Here is a 23,054-nt window from a genome sequence, read left to right as displayed (position 1 = left end):
AGGAAGGAAGGAAGGAAGGAAGGAAGGAAGGAAGGAAGGAAGGAAGGGCAAACTAAAAATTGACTGATTACCTCTTTGCTACCTTTCAAGATGATCAATCATACAGCACCTAAGAGAGAGGCATAAAGGGTACGCAGGTTAAGAGAGAAGTGACCCTTGGGCACAGCATGTCTGAATGTAGAAAAAGCAGTAAAATTAATGCAGACTTCTCCTTAAAGAAGTATGCTGTTGTACTGAAGAGCCACAGCAAATATTCTTGCCTGGGATTCCTGCCCTGGTAAAGCTCAAGTATGAAACTGAGATCCTCAGCTGTTGTAAAAGGGCACAACACTACTCACTCTCTCCCTCCATCTCTCTCGCTCTCATTTTTTCTTGTTGTACAGTTTAGTTTCTTTCTCCCAACTTCTTCCACGTTGTGAAAATCCCTGTATACTGTATCAAATTATTTTCCTGACTCCATCAATAAATTCAAGCTTTTTTAAAGGTTAACAAATTGTTTCTCTAAAATCTGACCTCAAAAAATCCATGCTGACCTTCCTTGTTTTTGAGATAGTTGAGTATCAGATTTTTTTGGTTTACAATTTCAGTAGGCTTTACATAGAACAAAGTCTTTATGGAGGATTGTTAAAAAACCAACTTTTCCTTCCCCTAGAACCACAGCCACTTACATGATAGGTTAGACACCTACATTGACCAGTAAGGCAACATTGTGCTGGAGTTCTTTGAGTTTCTTTAGGACTCTTGGATGAGGACCTAATAACTTATTTCTTACAAGTATTTTCTAGTTTCTTCTAAAACATTTTATTTTGACAGGTCAGTTTAAAATGATCCCTAAGGCTCATCCCTTATTTAAAAAACACAGAGCAAGATGTCAGTATGGGAACCACACTCAGCTTCTCTGAAATGAATTTTCATGTAAAGAATTTAGGTTTGTGTTGTGGTCTTGCCTTCCCTGAGTACTCTTTTTGCATTTCATCTAATAACCAAATACTCCCCTTGGCAGGCATCTTGCTTCTGAAGTATTCAGAACATTTATTTTTGGTTTTATGCCTTAAGTGAGGTTCCTCTAAATTGTTTTTGGCTTGCTGTATTATGGTTTAACATTTCATTCATCCATTTATTCCGTGAACTGCTTCATTTTCCATTGACTAACCCCTGAACTTGCTGATAGCTTATGAGGCAGCAGTAAAACTGAAGGACTTGCAGGTCATTTCTATATGGAGCACAAAGTAGAAAGAGCAAAATTACATTATTTTCTTACTGTAATTTATACACTGTGCTTGAAATGATGAACATGTAAATAATCCACCAGACAGAGGCAGAGTGTATTTCAGATTGGAGGGGACACTGTGAGGTCCCCAATAGCAGGGTCAGCTCTGAGGTCAGAAAGGACTGGTCAGGGTTTTACCCAGTCCAATTTTCAATACTTCCAAGCACGGTGACTGAACAACCTCTCTGGGAAACCTGTGCTTGACTGTCTTCAGGGGGAAAATCTTTTTCCCTGTATGCAGTTATCTTCTGTCCCCTGTCCTCCTGCCACAATATCTGATAACCTCCGTGTAGGCAATGGCAAGCTGCCAGTAAGTCCCTCCCAGTAAAAGCTGCCTCTTATCCAGGTTGAACAAGGCCAGTTTCTTAAGCCCCTTCCCATAAGGCATGTGCTCCAGCACCTTGACCATCTTGGGTAAGTATCTCAAGTTCTCCAATGTCTTGCTTGGACTTTCTCCAGTATGTCCGTGTCTCTCCACCGCGGAGCCCAGCACCGGGCCCAGAATGCCAGATGTGTGTCGCCAATACTGTGCAGGGAAGGATCACCTTCCTCAGCCTGCTGGCCTGATGCAGAGCAGGAGGCTGCTGGCCTTCCGTGCTGCAAGGGCACCCTTCTCCTCACTGTTCCTTCTCCCTATGCAGATACTGAAGATGCACAGAAACAGCTGCAAACAGGCCAGAGTGGTCAGTCAGTGCCTTTTCCACTTGCACAAACCAGGCATCTTGAAGGAACAAGAAATCCACTTTCTGAATCGCTTACTTCTATAAAGAACTACATCATAACTAACTAGAAGCATTTTTTTTAAGTTGTAGCTGCTTATTCAGCGTTGCTGTAAGAAATTTCCTTTGGAACGGACTGTTGATGCAATGTTGTATAAATTGTCCTACCTCCCAAACCCCCCTAAGCCCCCGTGCCAGTCTCTCACCAGGGTCTAGCCCACAGTACCACCTAGTGGGAGACGCTGATATGACCGTGCCCATCCCAAAATCGCTCTGAAGACACTGTCATTTCTTCCCGATCTCAGCAGGGAGAGAAAAGTGTATGAAAATCCTCTTAGGTGCGGCAGTAATACCACGTGGGATTGCATGAGGAGAACTCACCTTGCCAGGGGCTGAGACGAGTCAGCTCTGACGATGAATTTGCCTATCTGAAACACTTCATAAGCAGGATTACTAGTTACTTTTTCCAAGGCTGATCTGTTGAGAAGATCCGTATCTGCCACTCTGAAAAATTAAGTGGATCTAACACTGGGGGAAAATGATGAAGAATACATCTAAGACTTCTTCTAAAGAGAGCTGGGACAGCTTGCTGCCTCCTGAGATGCAAAGTCAGTAGCAACTCTGACACTTCTGTAGAAACTGCTCCCACTTAAGAGTACACAGATCTGACATCCACCTAGGGCATCTGCTCGCTGCAGTTCAGGCAACTTCCTTTACAGGATCACCAAGCAGGAATGAACACCACACAGGGTACTTACTTACAGGGTACTTACACAGGGTACTTACATGTCCTCAAATGACATGTGCTCTCAATTTCTGTGTTGGAACAAGACACTGCAATGCAGATGGCTTTGATCAGAAAAAAGTAAAATAGCAGCATATTCTAACACAGGGTGAATACCCAAAAGCTTGCATTGACTAGCCTGTCATACCTACACAGCCATTCTAGAACTGGTGTGTGCAAAGATTTCTGGATATTCTATCATGATTGTTTATGTGATATAATCAAGCCAAATTAATTCAAGTTTAAAATAGAAGGAAATAACCACCTCAATTTCCACAAAGATCATATCCTAAGAACCATTCCTGAGGCCAACTGCAGCCCATATTAAGAGTAATATTATAAAGCTGTTCAAAGAAGTAACACCAATTTTGCTCCTTGATTTTCTAAAACAGGCCAGTGAAAAGTCTTTCTGTTTGCAGCAAACATACAGAAAGTGAAAAAACCCTCTTCTGTTGCTTTCTAGGTATCTTACATAAAGGCCATGAGAATTAGAAGTAAGAAATTTAAAGACTGGCATTTCTTAAAACACATTCATTTGGTGAGCTCTGCTGCAAGGAGCTTCAGTATCTGAAATGAAAAGCAGATCCAGGAGATGGGGCTGAGTTATGCAGCCTCACTGGCTGGAGGCCATGAGCTGAGGTGAAGGAGAATGGCCTCTCAGGCATATGGAAAGCTTCTGATCTGTGAAGAACTCCAGTGCACTGATGAAGCTGCACACCTTCAGAGGAGAACACAGCGTTAAGAACTCACAGAGGCTGAGCTTGGTTTCTCAAATGTGACCTGGTCTTTATTGGTCTTGAGACTCTCCCACATGTAGTTTCTTATTCACACCTTTCATTTTCAAAGGGTTAAAAATGTAAAAATTAAAGGGAATTAAAAATACCTATTTTTACTATGTAAAACTATTTTTTACTATTTTACTATGTAAAACTTCATATGGAAATTTCTAGCCCTGGTAAAGGCTGCACATTTTTATTATGGTAACCAATATTAAGTATAATTTATGCAAACCCTTTTTTTTTTGATGAAAGACAATCTATCAGATTAATAAGTCATATAATTCATATTTGATGCTTTTGAGCATGGAGTTCAGGTTATTACCCCTTCAGCTCTAACAACAATATAGCTGTTTGGGGACAAATTACTGCTCGTCTGAGTATTGGTCTCTGAAAGCTGAAATAAAGAAAACTGAGGGGAAAGACAATTTACATCACCAGTTCTATTTATACTCAGCACAACTTGCATAACTTGCCTTTCACTGCTGCATTTGGATTTTTATGAAATGCTAAAAATTTTCTGGGAAAAAATCCTAAGTCAACTTGACTTAGCACTAAAACATGTGAGGTATTCTATCAACATCATAGGTCTTGTTTCTGAAAGACTGTTTACCTCAAATAGCAAAAAGTGAGTCTGACTCTTCAACAAAAGTATATTCTTCTGTTTGGGCACACAGCACACTCTGTGACAGTAGATTTGCAGTGAATTTGCTAAATGCACCAAACAGCGTATCTTCCAGTGAATGACAGCACCAATATCTCACAGAAAACTGACTGCTCTAAGGTGTAAAAGAAACTGTTCCTTTTTAAATTTAAAATAAATGCATTTACAAAAAAAAAATTGTATTTTAAAAACATTTAGATATTACTGCACAATCTTCATTATTTTCAAAGGTTTTGTTATTTGTTTAAGGTTTTTTCACTTTGCATTTTGTCACTTTGATTTCTGTTGATAACAATTTGCACTAACTGAAGATATGCCTTTCTCAAGTCTTCAGAAGAGAGTGTTTAGAGAGTAGCAATGTGTGTTTTCTAAGATCTCTTTATATATCTCTTTTTAGTCTTACAAGTTCCTATACCCTTGAAACTGAATAGCAGAACAGACTCTTTCAAACCCTGGTCCGACCATTAAGGCATTTCTGACGTTTTTATTTCTTGTGTTTCCTGATTCATACTTCTCAATGGCCTATGCATGTGATACAGCTGCACTTTGGTGGTAATAAAAACTCTACCGTTCTGTTTTTACTGCCAAAAATATAACTCCTATGATCTAGAGTAGCAGTTACCTATAGTATCTTTCGTTTAGATTACAACATTGGGTAGAAAGAAAGCACATTGTACAGTGCAAGCAGACAATACGTATCAAGGAACACATGATAAGTCATTTCTTTTTCCTCTTTAGGTCATCTGGGAGCCATCTAAAACATGAGAGTTAAAACTCCAGTTATGAGAAGCAAAGATTAGTGAATCACTTAAACAAAATAAGTATCAAACATACTGCTTAATATACTGGGAGTGTAATATACAGCTCCCAAGGTTTGGGGGTCTTTTTGTGATGGTAGTATTACATAATTAAAAATCTACTAGATTTCAAGCTGAAAAATTAGTTTGACATTTAAATCAGTTTATTGTCCTGTGCTGAAAAAAATAAAGACATCAAAGACACGTAGGAAGAGAGAGCCTTTCACGTCTGTAACCAAGATCAGTCTCAGTGGGCTCAACAGGACCTCTGTCCAAATAAAAATATAACTCAATGCTCCAGTTATAGCTAAACATTAAGAAGGCTGGGTTTTTTCATATCATTCAGGGACGGTCTTAGAAAGAGCAGAAGCAAACAGACAGTTTTAGTAATGTGAAAGGGCTCCAAACTGAGAGGACAACCAAACAAAATGAGATTTAATCAAGCTGGCTAAGAGAAGGCTCTGACAGAAATGCATGAATGCATGTCCTGGGAACAAAACTCCTGATGCTGTGAGGTGAGAAATATTCCACAGTTGTAAATCCATGCCAGTAGTGGATGACAGAAGAGGTAACAAACCTCCAGAGATAGGCCAGTTCTGAGGGGTTAGGATACAGACAAGTCATCAGTAAGAAACTGAATCAGTTCCTGACCCTGAAACAGAAATACGGTGTGATAGGTCTGGAGGAGTCTCTTTTCTATCTATTCTTTGTGATAGCATCAGTATCTGTTTATTAGTAGGATGAGTAAAACTAAATATATAGCAAGAGGAGACTTGAAAAGAGAGACTTTAAATAATAATTGTACCTCTCTTGGCAATATGGAAGCCATTTTGAAGCTTACAATGAGGAGAGAAAAAAAATTTAAAAAACAAAACATGAAAATCCCCACAATATTCTACTAATGATTCACTTCAGGGATTCTACCACTCATTACAGTAGATTTTTACTTCCCATTACAAGCAAGATTGGTCATCAAAGCCACCTACTACATCTCTGGTCTTTACTTTCTGTACAAGGTAGGTGAAAATAAGATGTATTATTTTCCAGACATATTTGCCCTAACAGGCAAAACAGCCTGAACAGCTGAGTATCTCTGTATTTCTCTACCTGCCTACAAAAGAGAAGCTGGAATTTGTAAGAGCCAGTAGATCCCTCAGTTTTGAGAGGTAGGAATGCTGAAATCCAGTCTAGGTTATGAAAATGTTGGATCCAAAAGGGAAAGTTGCAGCATGTTCTTTACATGTGCCTATGGGAATTAAAAGCATGCCCTCTGCAAAACTTTTCATCTCCAAGAAAGTCTAGTATGGCAGAATATTTTCTCTGGACAAGTCACCCTCTAAAACCACACTGAGCTTTTACATAGATTTACACAAGAGCTTTTGTTCTGATGGAGATTGTCATTTTTTTCCCAAAATTTTCTTCAGAGACAATTTATTTCCAAATTTGCTACCTTTTTACTCCTCAGTGAATCAGAGTGAAATACATACGGGAAGATGAGGCAATTATCTGAAAAGTATTAAGTAAGTATATTCTGTTTTTTGACAGGATTCAGTTTTAAAAATGTATGTTCAATGTATCAAATTATTTTAGGACAGTTTTTAATTAGAAGAACAACTAAAATGGAAAACTTTCCACAGAGACAAAGATGAGAAGAAGAGAGAAAAACGCTTTCTTCAGGAAGTTGACCTGGAGAAAAGGCCAATCTTTTCTCTGCTTTCTTTCTCTCTCCCTCAAACCATCAATGAAAAATATCAGGAAAGTGAAATATAGTCTTAATTTAAATACTACTTCAAAATGAAGATAAAATCTATCAGGTATCTCAGAGCCAAACCACCTATTTGTTTTCCAAACAATCCAAGAAAGTGCTATTTTGCCTTTGGCTTTAAAAAATATCTTCATGAGGTGTGTAGTTCCAGTTAAAAATTAGACACTTTCAACTGTTACGCTGAGACATCAGCAATGCTGCTTCCTGCTGGATTTTGGGATTTTGTCTAATTGCACTCCAATGCTGTGACAGCATCCCATGATACATCATGAAAGTGAAATCAACCTTGGGTATCCTGCACTAAGAATAAGATTCCAGGTGTTCCTCACGTCACCAAAAGCACTATTATACCCCTCTGTTATTCATTTAACAACTGGATGGAAATCTCTTTGTTTTGGTCTAAGGAAGTGTTTGGCTATTGTGAGCCTTTATGTGCACATTTTTACTGGAATTTAGTACAGTTTCATAATTGTTTTTTCAGTAACTTTTAGATAATCACCATGATAGTAGCCTAACTTGGTAACGCCACATGAATTTGTAACTCTGCATGAAGTTAGTGGAAGTCCTATTATTTACTACTTATACAAAGAAATATAATTACAAGTAAAACATCATTAAAAGAGACTGAAACATTTATCCTGACTCTTATCCTCAAGTAAAACATTAAAGTTCAGTTACAAAAGGTAAGTTTTATAGTTTTATTTTATTAAATATCAGAGGAACATGAATAACAGTTCCAAAAGAATAATGAAAAAAACCAATCAAAGAAAAAAATGCTGACTTTGAATTTATATTCAGTATTTCTGGGCAAACCAGAAGAGATTTCAACAAGTTCAAGAAGAAATACAGCACATTACAATCTTAAGAAATGCCCCAAATTAGCAGTCTGCTGAATAGTGCCATGTTAATTTTTACAATATGCCACAAAGATACACTGAAGTTCTATCAAGTAGAATTATTTGAATATATCTTAAAAAAATAAGCAGGAATTAATAAACCATTGCTTTAAAAATATAAAAGAATTAATCTAAAGTTCTCTTTTAGTAAGTAAGAAATTACATGTTTAAACGTCTCTTAACTTCATGAATTAGCACAGTTTCAGACTACTGATTTTTTAAGAATAAAGCAGCACCACATTGAATCCACTGGTCCTGGTTTCCTCCACAGGGTACATCAATATTTGTAACCACACGGTCTCTCTCCACACTACTGTAGACTGGTAAAGATATACATTCCTCTGCAGAATATGGGCCACATGCATCCTGTCAACAAACAAGCACTTAGTTATCACCTAAAAAGGCAACAAAACACGAGAAAGCAATAATCTCCACTGGCATGGTATTTAAAGCTAAGATACAGTTTGGACACTGCAGCCTTGGGCAAGAAAGTCTGCATTCAGGCCACTAAGGAGAAGGATTACCAAGGAAGCAGAGACTTCAGAAAAATTGCTCGCTCCGTAACTCAAACACCAGGAAGTACATAACAGGGTGATCCTATGAACTAGGTATAAAAACCTTCCTTCAGCTAAAACCCTCCCAAAAACATGCCAAAAGTGTCTGCAAACCAGGGCAAGGGAAGTGCTGAACAGTTTCCTGCAGGGAGAAAGCTGCTCAGGAGCCCCTGTGCTGAAGTGCAGTGAGCAGCTGTCCTGGCAGGCTGGAGTCCTGCGGCGGCCGTGCCCTTGGCAGACCCTACTGCCGCTTCCATCCCTGCTGCAAACCCTGCCCTCCTCCCGGGGCACAGCCCCTGGTGTGATCCAAGATACCTGCAAGCATCATACTGCAGGAACTACAATCTGAAAAATCTTACCCCACACATTTCAGGCTATTTTATGGAACTGCTCCTCTGCTGTCTGTACACAAACCGCCTTGGTTGCAGTTTGCTTTTAGGGCTTTGCATGGGGCATTGTCTGTATGTGTGACCCCAGAACTGAGCTCAAAGACTCAGTCTAGACTTCCTACAGCATTTAATTTCAACCCATAATGTATTTAGTTACTGCAAATAATTCAGGGTTCGATTCAACTGATATATATTAAGCATCACACTCAAAATGTCCCTTCCTGTCAACAGGAAAATGTCAGAAGATTGTCACAAACCAAATAACAAAGCAGCACACTTGTCAGAAAAGAATTTAAAATAAAAATGAGTGTCATTTTAACTCAGATCACATCAAATGTGACTTAGTGATGCTCCAGTATTAGAAAATAACTAAAAACGGGAAAAAGGAAACATGCAAACAGTAACTGTCTCCAGCACTTTGCCTTGCATGTCAAGTGTAAAACCCTTACTGAAGAATTTTTTTTGTCCCTTTTGAAAATCAACTTCCCCTGTCTTTTGGACATCAGTGTTAAAATCCTTGCAGAAGATCGATGTGCAGCAATATTTGTATAGAGTAACTTAATAATCAGAAACTCAGCTGTTCTCAGAGATTGTACTTACCCCGTTTATCCCTTGGTTAACACTACTGAAGAAAACAAAATGCTAGCCAGTCTGAGAGTAAAATGTTAATCAGAGAATTTAAGTTTTGCCAAAGCTGGGAGCCAGAAGCTGGCCAGTTTGCCTTTAAAGACCTTTTTTTACACTTTGTAAGGACAAAATATTCTTGTGCCTTTCTCAATCCCACTGATGTTTTAAGGAATTACATTATTGGAGGGTTGAAGCCATTCTGTGGAAGTCTTTTTGAATCACAAATCCTTATGTCCTTGGCTTAAGTACAGTCCAAAAATTCTCTTTGTCAGACCGCATCACACACAGTTCCATCCCCTTTAGTGACGCGCTTCACAGCATGGGATCTATCAGTGGATTAAAACTGGCAAGGACCTTCACAGTTTAATGAGAATAAGCATCATGTTAGCAGCTCAAAATATTCTGTTTTGAGCACTGCAGCATTTTGAGGGGAAATCCTGTAGGCTACTTTAAGTTTGGTTGAAAATTACTTCAAAGCATTACATTACAAACAGATTTTTGCACACTAGATTTTAGAAGATGTATTTATGGAGAAATGAAAACAAATTCAAAACCTAAGAATCCTAAGAAAATATGTTCAATTTTATGCACGCTTCTCCCAAGGAGAGGTAATGAAATTAAGAGAAATGCATGATATCCCATTTTGCTTTGGTTTCTGAGCACAGTATTTGATTATAGTCAATTTTTACAGTGATGGTCACAGCAAAAGAACTCAAGGGTAGACCAATTCAGAAAAACTCTCCTTAGAGAGACTTTGTATTTAAAATCTGGGCAGTTGACAAGTTATGGCCTGTGTTTTATGAGAATTGTATTTTTTTCCAACACAAAGATGTCAGTTGCTACTCATTTCAAATATAAGTACATTTGAGAAAGTTTAATTCATGGATTATTGAAGAATCTAATTTTTTAATTTTATAGATAAAGATCTCTGCTGATTTCACGTATAACTTCTGGATCCTACCTTTGGAGTTTAAAAAATACAGTCTTATTCAGAAAAGTACTAAAAAATCTGTTCTAACACAAGATGAATGTTTTTCAGAACAATGGGAGGACTACTTACAATTCTCATTTTCAATGTGTTTCCTCTTGGTGTTACCATGGAAAATCACATATATTGCCATCCTCCACCATCCACCACTGAGCCAATATATTAGAATGTCTGGCAATTCTGTATTTATCCCATGCACCACCTCTCAAGTAAATTAGAAATCTGTTTATTTATCTGAAAAAACCAAACCCTGTAATTACTGAAGAACTGGAAAATCTTTCACTGGTCAGCTTTGTAAGAGGTTTCGTGATGTTTTCATTTTCTGTCCTTTTTTTAAAATTGTCACTATTTTCTTTTCTAACCAAGCTGGGAGCAATGGTGCAGATGGTGTCTAGCATTTACTTCTGTGTTCAACGTCTAAATCTGTTGACCTTTACACTTCTAATGCTGTACTATAATATAATGCTATATTTCCACTGCTGGAAATAACAATGAGAGAAAAAAAAAGTTGGCATACAGCAGTGTGTTATCAATGGAGCTCCTTGCACAATATCTATCACAATATACAACAAAGGTCATCATTGCCATAATTTATCATAATTAATAAACTCAATTCTAACTGAAATTTCAACTTTTTTTGGTCCAGTGAACTTTTCTCTCTAACAGTTTTCTAACTAAACAAGGCTTTCTTTAGTGATAACTCTGCTCAGTTATGTGGCTTGCCAAATAATAATCTCTTACAGTTAATGAATTTATCTGCCTGGCGAGTTAATTTCTACAGGACAGGATAAAAGTTGACATTTTTCTCCATATATATATATATACATAATACACTGCTAATTTTATTTATTGTGATAAAGATGCAGGGAGAAAGATGCATTTGCTCCTATTTCTCACTTTCTACATTTCCATTTGATTTTTGTTGTGGTTTTTTATGTCCATGTGCATGGGTGTTCATGGGCTTGTCTCTCCCCGAGTTAGCGGTCTAGGTTGTCTCTAGAGTCACGCCTAGACAGATTTATCCCAGCTACCTTCTGATGGGATGGGCTTCCTAAATGTAGGTGGGATGAATTCTAAAATAAGCAATTTTTTAGTTAAAAGACACATCCTTGAATATATTCTATGTGACTTCTTGAGTTATTTATCAGTGACTGCTAGGATAATTGGAGGGCAGAAGCAGCAACAGTTTTTACTGTTTGGATTACTTTGCTCTCATCTTAAAATCTGCAAGCACTGGCATTTTTTAAATTAGTTTAACTAGGGGAAAGGCTTTCTTTGCTTACAGCTCACATCATATTCTCTCTTTTTTCATTGCTGTTGCATTTACTTTAATATTTAAAATGCAAAGAAAATATATTCTAGGAATGAACTCCCAAACACATGTACACATTTACTAAATACAGGTTTGGAAATATGCTAATGTTTTTAAAAGACAAATAAAAAAAGGTATGACTGAAATAAAGCCCTTGCCTTCATCTAAGCAATATAAGCTAAAGAATATTAACAAAATTATAATAAATTTCTGTCTTAAATAAAGTAAGTAACTGTTTTTCCTAGTAAAGACTGGGATTTTTATTTTGAAATGGAAGGAAAACAGGTCAGCAACATCATACTGAAAAGCTACTACACAGAAAAAATCAAATTATGGGTCTTGAAAGTTTAGGGCTTTTAATAATTTAGTACCTGTGGAATCCAGGCCATGTAACAAGGGAGAACAGATGACACACTGGGAGAATCATGCAGATTTTCTGAAAGTCGATTTCCATCGAAATGACAACCTTCCAGTTGTAAGCCACTGATCTGCCATGGAAATACAAAATATTCAAACATAAATAATAGACTTAATATGCCAATAATGATTACATTGTGCTTTAATAAATGATGAACCTTTTTACTGTGACCATATTTTTAAATAACAGGAAATTAATTATTGTTATGTCCTTTGTGAGAATAGGAAACATGATTTAAAAGCAAGATCTGGACCACACTTCAGTGTGAACTTCCTCTGATTTGGATTCACATTCTTTGATATGTTGGAGAAAAATACCTGTAAATGTCATCAATTATGAAACTGCAGTTGCCTGGCATTAGATCAATGGAATTATGATAGCAACAGCCAAATTCACAATCATTATAATGTCTAGAAGAAGAGAAGAATAATCACTGCAATAAGCATGATTTCCTGCTTGGAAATCTGAGCACAGCTTTCAAAGAATGGAATGTACAGCTACAGAGCTTCAGCAGTGGCAAACAAAATATATTGAAATAATATGAGAGAAAATTTTATTTAGCAAACCCAGGATTTCTTAGATAAACTGTTGTTTCGCAAAAAAATTAAAGAAGAATTACAGCTGCTTCTTTAAGTAAGTATGCAATGCTTTATATGCAACATGTTTCAAGTGTTTTCTTTTAATGAAGTCATTTCAGCCTCTGAATTACAGGTTCTCTCTTTTCTTCTCTGGAGTCTTCCATAAGTTAGTGACAATTATACTTATTCAGGATTTCTTAAAGAAAATCTCCAGTATTTGTTGATCATATTATTTTCTCCATTACAAATAACACTAGTTATACTACTACCACTACTTGTTATTTTGGCCTGCTGAAGAGAGAATTTCAGTTTTAACCGCAGTAAAACTTAATAACAACTTTCATGCAGCTTTTTGAAAGGCTAACTCTCCAGCTGCAGCTCTCTAACAGAAGCTACAATCTGAAAATCATCTGTCTGTTATACTATCATACTAAAGCACTGAATTAAATTTATCATGGCTGAGGATGGCTTTCACCAAATGCAAGGTTCATAAAGCAGTGCTGGAATTAGGAAATACAGTGCTGCTGGAAACTGAATGAGTGACCACATAACCAAAATGGAGAAGAACGTCATTTGCTAATATATTTTCCCTTGCAAGAAATTTTAAAACATCCACCAGACAGCAAAAAGGGGTTAAAGTATGATGTTACAATGAAGATCAATATCATAGAAGATATAATGCATATAATTTGCTTAGGTAATTTTAGTATTCTAAAATTATTTATTTGACACGAAAAGATAGAATTAAACAGTAACACAATGGGGGTTACTGTCATGCTTGAAAAACAATGCTTTCCTCCCAAGTGTTAGGGGTTTTTAATTAATAATGTAGTAACTGTAAACTAGCTAAGATTACATTTTGCATTTTTAATATCTAACTATTCTTTTTATTGTAGACAGGCATTACGCTCTTCAAGAATTTGCTTCTTTAAAGTCATATTTCTCTTTTAACACTTAGCTGGGGACTCTTCCTTACAATGTGTAGGATGCAGATGTACATACTCTAACATGAAAAATAATTGTTATAAAACATGGCATTTAAAAAGGACATAGAACAAAGCTGTGTTTCTGTCTGTTTTCAGATAGACAGTGACCAGAGAAGTGACAACATTCTTTGGAGCAATCTGTGCTTCATACAGAATAGGACTTAGAGTGAAACCACCAAAACTGTGGGTAACGTGAACCAAAACAACCCCAAATGGAAAGTTCAGAGTAGACTTTTTCTCTAACTTTCACAAATTATTATAACAAGTCCTCAGTGAAATGAATGATATTTTTCAAGTTTTTACCTGGAACTGCAAAAACTCTTTTTGTCCTTCAACCTCTTGTCAAAAGCTTAAGGTCTGCTCTTTGTTATGAAAGTACGACACTATTCTCACTTCTGCTGCCAAGTCTGTGATCTCTTCAGGTATGCTGCTTTTAAGGTACGGTGTTAACCTTTGATATTTTGCACCACTTTTTTCAAACTCAAAAACTCTCTATGCAGAGAGATTTTGGAAAAAGCTGGCTTTATGCAGAAAAGTTTGGGTGTCAATAATCTTTAATGATAGCCTATATACATTCCAGTGCCACTTCTGCCTTGAAACAACAAAGATTACGAATAAAAGTATCCTAAATGGCATAAAATGAAGAAAGTCTTACTAATGAATATACTGAATCTTTAACACAGACTCCTTCCTACTGCTCTCTGTTGTTAAGGCCTCACTTTATAATATGCACAGGTCCTAGATTATACTTTATCTCACTACAACTCTGATTGAAAGCTTTCAAAGCTCTTCCTTACCCCTATCACACAAATATTAGGAAGATTCATCTCCTATGTTATTTTTTCTGTCCTTCTTGCTTTCTGTAGGGAGTATTTTTAGGGAGTTTAGTTTAATAAATAAGTTCGGCAAAGTTATTGCAGAAAGACTGGTCTGAAGAAGAGGTTTTAAAGTTTATTGCTAAAGTGTTCAAAGGTCTGGCCATCCTGAACATCTCTGAAAGAAATTTCTATAGAAGTGGGTCACCTATTGAAAAAACTTTTTACTGCACGTTTCTTCTTTTGATATCAGTAGTCCTTTTGACATTATAGTTATGTAAAATAATACCATTTGATCTCCTGGAAAACTTCAACCAATGGTAGAAACTGTTTGAAGATTAAGAGCAAATTTTTGCTTTGATTCAGTATTAAAAGATATTAAGAAAAAAATCAACAATACCAGAACAATGTACTTTCAAGACACCATTTGTCTGAGTACTCCCATAGCCATGTTTTCATTTCTATAATAAACAGTATAGAGAAAATACAAGTACTATGAAAAACATGAATTTCACAGCATCTGTAATATAATCATAGTATCTGTGAAACTCAGCAGAGAGTAATGGCAGGAGTTGACCATAATTTTTAATTTTTAGAAAGAATTTGGCAGTTCACAGCTATTGGTACAAGTTTAGGTTCAAAAAAGTTATTTTCACACATTCCAGACTATGTTTCTTTAAAATACCTTTGTAGAAAGTGTGCTGATATCATGGTCCAAAGTATGTCTGTTTCTAAATTTCAAATTCTCTGCAACAGATTTTCCCTTACTAATTAATGCCAAAATTTCCCATGAAACAATGCAAACTGCAGCGGAATTCAGGAGTCATATTTTCACTTCATTACCTCTGCAGGCCTCCATCATTAATTTATTGATATTTCAGGATGGAGGTATACTGTAAAAAAGACCTCTCAGGATGCCTTATAATAATATATCTCTCAGTTGCTAAGAGTATAGTTTTGATATCAATACTCATATTGTGAATTTGAGACTTTCAATAATTTTTTATTTTTCACTATTTATATTAAGTTCTAACCAAGGTCATATTACTTACTACCCAATAAGTCACTTGCCATGTTTCTTCCTTTCTTTCACTCTTTTCTACAATACAGAAAATGGAAGGCCAAAAGGAATGACTACCTGCTTTTGTACAACAGCACAATCAGTGCACAAAGCAAACCAAGAGATGTATTTGCATATCAATCTGTGATTATAGTGCAACAGCCATACATTTTCAGTACCTTTTGTTAAAGCAATTCAGAGTGCTATTAAAGAATGTGTAATTTTATACAGATTGATTCTAAATCAAATATTCATCACCTCCTACTAGAAGAGATCCACTCCACATCATACATCTAAACCATCACCTGAATTGACACTGATAATTTAACACCTGATTTGATAATTCATACAGACTTAGGTGTGTTCTTGCCCTGAGTGTTCCTCTGCCTACTTTGTAGTTTCGCTGACAGTATTAGCACTGCATGCTTCTAACTTACAGATGATCACTGGGTAAATTATTTGTATTTTTAGGCATAGAAAGATCAAATATCTACAATTGCTGAAGCTTGATGCCATTTTTTAAAATCACAGGAAAACTGAGAAAGCATTTTCATCACACAGATCATAAAGAGATCTTCTTCTTTTCCTTATCACAGAACAAATTCTAAGCCATCAAAACCTTTTAAAATTAAAGGTAAGAAAAAATCTTGAAGAATACGTCTTCAAAACCTGACAGTGTTACTAAGAAAGTTACACAGAGTATGTGTAACTATCAGGTTTAAATTCATCTGCATTCCTACTTGTGCCAATCCTTCAACAGAGACATTCTATTAGGCTTTTAAATATTTGTTGATTCAGGGACTCGAGCATGACTCCCCAAACCCTGAAACAGAGTCCCCCAACTCTGTGAGTACAGAATCAAGTCTCTCAGTGGAGTTAGTTACATAAGGTGGAATAACACCATTAGCATCAATTGAGACTGACAAACCTCAGAATAGCCTACACCTGGTCTGGTTCCTGTAGGGGAGTTTGGTAAACTCCAAATTTCTGATTTAGGTGGAGTAAAACAAGGTCCCAGCTACCTCATCACAGTATAATGTTTAAGGACTTAGCTATTCTGCTGATTGATTTTTGGTTTTTTTTTGAGTTCCCACTCCGAATAGCTTCTCATTCTACAAGGTTAGCCTGAATTTTTGAAACTGCAGATATAAAGTTTACCAATATTAAAATTCATATGGCTCAGGCAAACCAAGCTTAATGTGCAAGCTAGAGGATCCTTATCAAACAAGACACATTTTAGAGAATGATTTTTCTGAATCGATGACATTTTTAGGCCCTAGCTACAGTCCATGTGGTATTTAGCTTTACTAATGGGAAAGTTTCTCCTCAGCTCTCCACAAGCATGAGGAAGGACTCATGGTAGGGAAATCTAAATATTCAGCATTGCAAAGGGTTCCAAAGCGTTTCTGTTCATCAAAGATTAAAAGAAGCAGTGAAAATACTAGTGAATACTTACTAACAGAGAATCAATGAATATTTCTCTTACAGAGGAGAAGATAATACTCAAATCAAGTGAAGAAACATGACAAGATTCTTATGTTTTGCTAAAAATAACCACTCACCTAACTGCTTGTATCATTCCCAGGGCAGAGAATTTGCTCTTAAACAAAATTCTCTTTTGATTTTCAATCCCTTGTAGAACATGACACATTCTTGTAAAGCATTAGATTATATACTTTAACCTTTTTGCTTACATATGATATAGACTGTTAACAGTGTACTTTAACTAGTATTGCCAAAAGTTTACCACATAAATTCTCACACATTAAAACATTTTAAACCTCAGTTAGAAGTTTAATAAAAACTGGAGTACTGTTACAAAACTCTTACTTCTCATTCTTTATTTGATAAGCAACTATTTCAACCTAGCAACTGTAAAATATTGTGGTATTTTTTAATAGATGAATATGCTGAGATAATGTTATTCAGGGTGTTGAGATACTTGACATTGACTTCAGACATTTTTCAAAAATGTTAAGATGGTTTTGGAGAACTTTAAGCTTCTGTAATCTGCAGCTGATAGCCAGCCTACTGGAATGACTGGCCTGAGATGTGAAACTCAGTTTTGCTTACTGTTATGGACTTAGAAGTCTTGTCTGAATCTGTAACATTAGACCATGTGACTTGCAGGCTCCAAGGTTGGTCCTATACCAGGTTTATTCCTAGCCCTAAAAGTCCCTTGGTTTATTAATCTCAAAGTTCTACACCCCTATCTTCTCACGCTTCTCATGCTTCTCATGAAATGAAGCAGGCAACCATTTTTCTTAATTAAGTATCAAGACTGGAAACTCCTCAAAATTACATTTTCTAGTTCCAGCAGGAATTAATTCAACAAAGTTCAAAAGACTGTACTGTATTAAGGTCAGATTGGATGATTACAGTTATTGCAGGATTATTTTGGGATCAACATACCTGTAGGAAGACATAGCACAGAAAATTTATTTTGTCAATTCCCGACAAAATTAAGTATAAAAAAGGTGCACAGAGACCTGTGCTGACCGAAGAGGTAGTTTTATCTGGAATGTTAAGCAGCTAAATTAAACCATTTGAGGATTCATCTCTATTTTGCTGTCTAAGCAATCAGTAGTGACTTTATGGCTGCTGGCTATAGGCTTAACTGGTCATTAAAGAATTGTTGTGTCTTTATCATATCAAAAACTAGTCATCTTACTTTGGTTTACTCCCTTAGTAGTCTCCTTTCAGTGACTAAAGAAATGCTAACACATGGCCTTAGACTTACAGATTTACATGTGTATTTCCTCTTGCTACAAGCCACTTGTCTTTCTGGACAAGAGTGAGATTTTAACTGCAAGAAATTGCAGCTTCAATTTTCATCTAAGAGGTGGTTGAAGATAATGGAGCAAGAATAAGCTTAGTTTTTAAATGAGAACAGTGATGAGGGAGGAGAAAAAAGGATAACTGCTTTCCTTTTCTAATTTCTGTGGAATTTTTGCACTGCCGTTTTTGTAGCTGTATACCATTAACCAGCCTTTTTATCTCAGGTACTCTAATGTATTTACAGCTCAGTTTTCCAGAAAGTTTATGTACAGATGATTTGGACTGAACTGATAAAACATCCTCATAAAATCCTAGTAAAATATTCTAGTAAAATACCTTAACTTGGAGTTTGCCTTCCTGTATTCGCCCTTTCCATGAAGCTGTAAATTTAAGGCTGTCCACTGAACAGCTCATTACTCTGCAATGGAAACACATATACAGTAAATCTTACGGACATGTAACAACAGGATATCAAACACAAAACCAAACCCCATGTATTTTCAATGTGTACCATATCATATTAGGTCTTACTTTGAAGAAAAATACATCTCTAACTGAAAAAAACATAACAATCAGCATTTAAACAAGTAACAGCTATTTTACTTCAAGGCAAGAAATAAAAGTAAGATGACTGATGACAGCAATTGACAAAACTTTTTGGATCTGTGTCCTGAAAATGAAATAACCATCCTCACACATAAGGAACACTGGCACATTAGCACAAATAGGCACATTATTTTCCCCTCACCTTGCAGTCTCCTGGCGTAAGGCATTGAGAAAAGTGTCTGGATGAAACAGCTCGGAAAGGTCAAGGGTGTCCGACAACAGTTTCTGTTTCTCTGCTTTTTCTACCCAATTCTAAAAGACAGAATATTTTCAAAAAACAAAGGAAAAAAAAAAAAAAAAGAAAGAAAAACATGGGAAAACAAAAAATCCTGAAATTATTATTTGATTTTTCAACATTTTGAGTTAATGTGGGTATGCCAATTATTATGATTAATGAAAAATGTTTCTGTGAACATACTGTAACCTCAAAGCTTAATATTAATTTCAATTATTTCAAACTGATGAAAAGGAAATTAACACCTTTTTAAAATATAAAGAAAAGCAACAGTTTATGTGTAACATGACTCATCCATTCCAAATAAACTCATGTTTCATTCTTTTTTCAGTGCAGCTTACTTTGCACAGTGAAAATTCATCATTGTACAGTGAAAATTATCATTTCAACAATTTTATCATTGTTGAAACCCTTTCACCTTTACTTACAGGGGAGTTCATGTTTTCCATCAAAAGGGCTGCCATTACTGTGTTTGCTTTAATAAGTTCAGGAAAATAACTGCATTCCTTTAGGTAGGCTTTAGACCATTCTTTTGTATAAATGACAAATTATACTGAAGAAACACTTGATTTTCAGTCTGCAGTTATAGTTTTTAGAAGTACTTGCCAACAGGCTTTTTTAAATACCTCCTACTACTATGTTGACACTGTCATTTTTAGTATATTAGTTTGAGACGTGAGTTCACAGCATTTATTATAAGATAAAAATTGGCCCCTGTTTTACATGGCAATAAATGAGTCTAATAAAGGTGGGGGGAGTAACTGTCCTCAATTATCCTTACAGAGCACATGCCTCAAACCTCTTCCACTCTTTCTGCCAGGCAGCTATGAAGCCTGTTAGGAGCAACAAGCTCGGAATTTCCCATCAATGCAACACCTTATGTGCCAATGTGAGAAAAGAGACACACATCGCACCTCGCAATCTTTATCAACCATGCATCCCAAGAAATGCAGTCTGAGTTTGATCCTCAAAACATTAACAATCTTGGACTAAAGAATTTGCTATCATCAAACAAGTTATTTAGATACCTGGGTGGTTACACAACAGTCCACGCTCAAAATCCTCTTCTGAAACTTTTACAATGAATCTCTTTTGGTACAGTTTCTTTATATGATATAGCCACAGTCCTGACTATGGCACTGTAGTATGAACCTGAAGTCACTGTATAATCCACACTATAAGTAAGCTCTTCACAGAAAGATTAAGTCTTCAAGGCCAGGTTGGATGGGGCTCTGAGCAACCTGGTCTAGTACAAGGTGTCCCTGCCCATGGCAGGGGGTTTGGAACCAGATGATATTTAAGGTACCTTCCAACTCAAACCATTTTGTGATTCTACTAATACTAAGCTAGAAACTAATCAGAGAATAAGATTCTACATGCTATCACTAAATAGAGAAAGACAAGTCCCATTCCTTTCAAAATACCAGCTCCCAGGAAATTGTAAAATTGCCATAGTCACTGAATAAAAAATCTTGGGAGTTATACTCTCATCACACAATGCACCTGCCAAGCACCTATATCTTGTTTAAAAAGTACTTTAGTGTATTGTTTGGACTGCTAACTGATGAATAATTCCATAGAACCATTTTGGAAGTGACAAAATCATATCACTCATGGAGTTTTATTTTATTTTGGCAGTGTGTCACACACATCTCCATAATGTTTCCACCATGTTCAAGCCTTTAATCAGTTTTTTTTTAATCTGCCATGTCCCTGATTATGAGCCCTCAACCCAAATGATTATGAATCAGTTCGGAGGTTTTTGCTTTCCATTTCCATTAGGTAAATGTACATGGTTAATGACTCTTGTCTGCATGAGTCTTTAAATGACTACATATAACAATTTCTTTTATCATATAGCAGTGACTCTGTATTCTGGTTAAGAGAGGCTTAGTAAACTGCTTTGTGTAATAAAAGTAGACATCATTTCAACTTGTAATTAATACAATCATTCTATTGCTGTCATCAAATAAACTTTTAATGTAACTGCTAAAGAGAAACACTGTCAGGAACACAGATGTTTATATTCCACCCAATTAAAAGACCAATATGGGTGACATTAATTCTGAACTCATATAATTAAGTAGCGCTAGGATGTACTCAATAACGAAAACTTTCATTAGATCACAAAACCAAAATTGTATTGGCTTGTACTGCTCTATATAAAGCTGAATATGTAGCTCATTTATATCCATTTAATAAATAATTTTAGATAGAATCAAATGTATTTTACAACGCAGTTGTAAAAAAAGTCCTTATGCTTCTTTTAGTCCTATAACACCACATGACAGCCTATTAGGGAAATGTTTCAGTCTCAAAAGACAACACCCCTCTATTGACAGACCATTTGGCACTGGTAGTCCCACTGGCATAAGGCTGGAAGAGATCAGGTGTTGATGGGAAGGAAGTTTAAGATTAGCTGTAGAAAGACTGAAGTGATGTTTCTTGAAAGGGAGAAATCCTGTAGAAGATAACAGCCCTCCCCCCATCCCAACTCTGACAGAAACATATATTGACTGCATTTGTCAAAGTGATGAAAAGTTGTTTGACTTGTTATTCATCTTGGATGGCCATGCAGCATTTCAGTCTCAAGGGCTTTCTTCCATCACCAACTCTTATATAACTATTATATGAACAATGTGGTCTACAAGTCCAAATATCCTAACCTGGAAAATATTTTTACTACAAAATTAAAAAAAAAAAAAATCTACCATTCACTCTTCTTTGCAACCGTTTCTTTCAAAATTTCATTATTTCAATATTTCTTGAACCTTTCTTGTTAGAATTACACTAGAAATTAAACTGTGATAGATCAATTTAGGAAATTATGATTATAAATATAATATCAAAACTTATCAGCGATACTCAAACTGCTTGGAAAGCAATTCCTTGCAGGATATTTCAAAACTTCCATTAATGTGCGGTTCTGTTTACTGTAATAAAAATACTTTGTTTTCTTTTCCCCTTATAAAAACAAGTCTCTAAGTGTGGTCTCGGGTGGTTCAAATAGTATTTTTTCATGTAGCTTAACATCCAAGAAACATCTACTCCATTTTCAGAGAGAAGTCTTCCTTATCATCTATAATCCCAAAGCAAACTGAGAACCTCATTGAACAGTGGAAGGAATAAGGAGGCTGCCAGATTTTCACATTTTTATACAGCTTTAGAATCACAGAACTCCTCTGAAATGAACCAAATACTCTTCCTTCACCAGTTTTAATTCATTCCAAATGTATAATCTTCTACTGCTGTGGTCCCCAAAGAGAACTTACACTGAAAAAGAAAATCATATAAATCACTACAGAAGTGATTTCATTTTTGTGCCTAGATGGAATTGTATTCAGTGTTATATGAATATGCATAGCCAGGAACCATGTGGTGTAATTCTGTTTTTCTACTAGTTTTAGAAGGTTTCCACTTTACTGGGCAAAAAAGTGCAGGAATTTGGCTAAGTCTGGGAGCAAATGATGGTGAGTAGCACTGCTAGAGGAGTAAGTACTCAGTTAACTGGAGTTTAGACTGAGCAAAGGTCAAACAAGCAGTTATTCTACAGTGCTATTTTCCTCACAGTGTTCTACAGGTGGGCTCCTAAGTGCAGGTATTCAGTGGTAAATGCCAGCAGGAGTGACAGTATCACAGCTCAAAGAAATGAAACAGAGGGATTTTTCCAGGCATTGAGCCCAGAGGGGGTTATGCCTAAGTTCTGAGGAACAACTGGTATACAACAATTCGTTCCCTTGTGGTAAGTTTTTTGTATGTGAAATCCTTGAGTCATTATTCTTGAGGTAGTTATCCTCTATTAAATGACCACGTGAATACTGCAGTGTTTCAGGTATATGATAAGGTGTTGTCTCATACTATCTTTCAAATGGTAAATAACACAGTAATTTAATTCAGAGTTTATGTTTGGTTTAACATTTTTCCCCTTGCCCTTCCCTTTCCTTTTCCCTTTCCCTTTCCTTTTCCCTTTCCCTTCCCTTTTCCCTTTCCCTTTCCCTTTTCCCCTCCCCTCCCCTCCCCACCCCTATCCTTGTCTA

General features: G+C 36.2%; 1 protein-coding gene across 2 annotated transcripts in view; it reads right to left on the bottom strand.

Moving 5' to 3' along the window:
• Nucleotides 1-7,459: 7,459 nt before the first annotated feature.
• The window catches only part of DYNC2H1 (dynein cytoplasmic 2 heavy chain 1), a 155,446-nt gene continuing 139,851 nt past the window's right edge, over nucleotides 7,460-23,054 (bottom strand). For both annotated transcript variants that reach the window (XM_042023790.1, XM_042023791.1), the window contains exons 86-89: nucleotides 18,925-19,034; nucleotides 18,513-18,594; nucleotides 11,913-12,029; nucleotides 7,460-8,037 (exon numbers count right to left, since the gene is read on the bottom strand). In XM_042023790.1, the coding sequence (XP_041879724.1) occupies nucleotides 7,879-8,037; nucleotides 11,913-12,029; nucleotides 18,513-18,594; nucleotides 18,925-19,034 (468 nt within the window). In that variant the 3' untranslated portion in view covers nucleotides 7,460-7,878. The remainder of the gene's footprint in view (nucleotides 8,038-11,912; nucleotides 12,030-18,512; nucleotides 18,595-18,924; nucleotides 19,035-23,054) is intronic.

Source organism: Corvus kubaryi, unplaced genomic scaffold (genome assembly GCF_017639235.1).
Source record: "Corvus kubaryi isolate FWS band 111438036 unplaced genomic scaffold, C.kubaryi_AGA036_p1.0 37256, whole genome shotgun sequence".
NCBI classification, from domain to species: Eukaryota; Metazoa; Chordata; class Aves; order Passeriformes; family Corvidae; genus Corvus; species Corvus kubaryi.
This window is presented reverse-complemented; position numbering and strand designations above follow the sequence as displayed.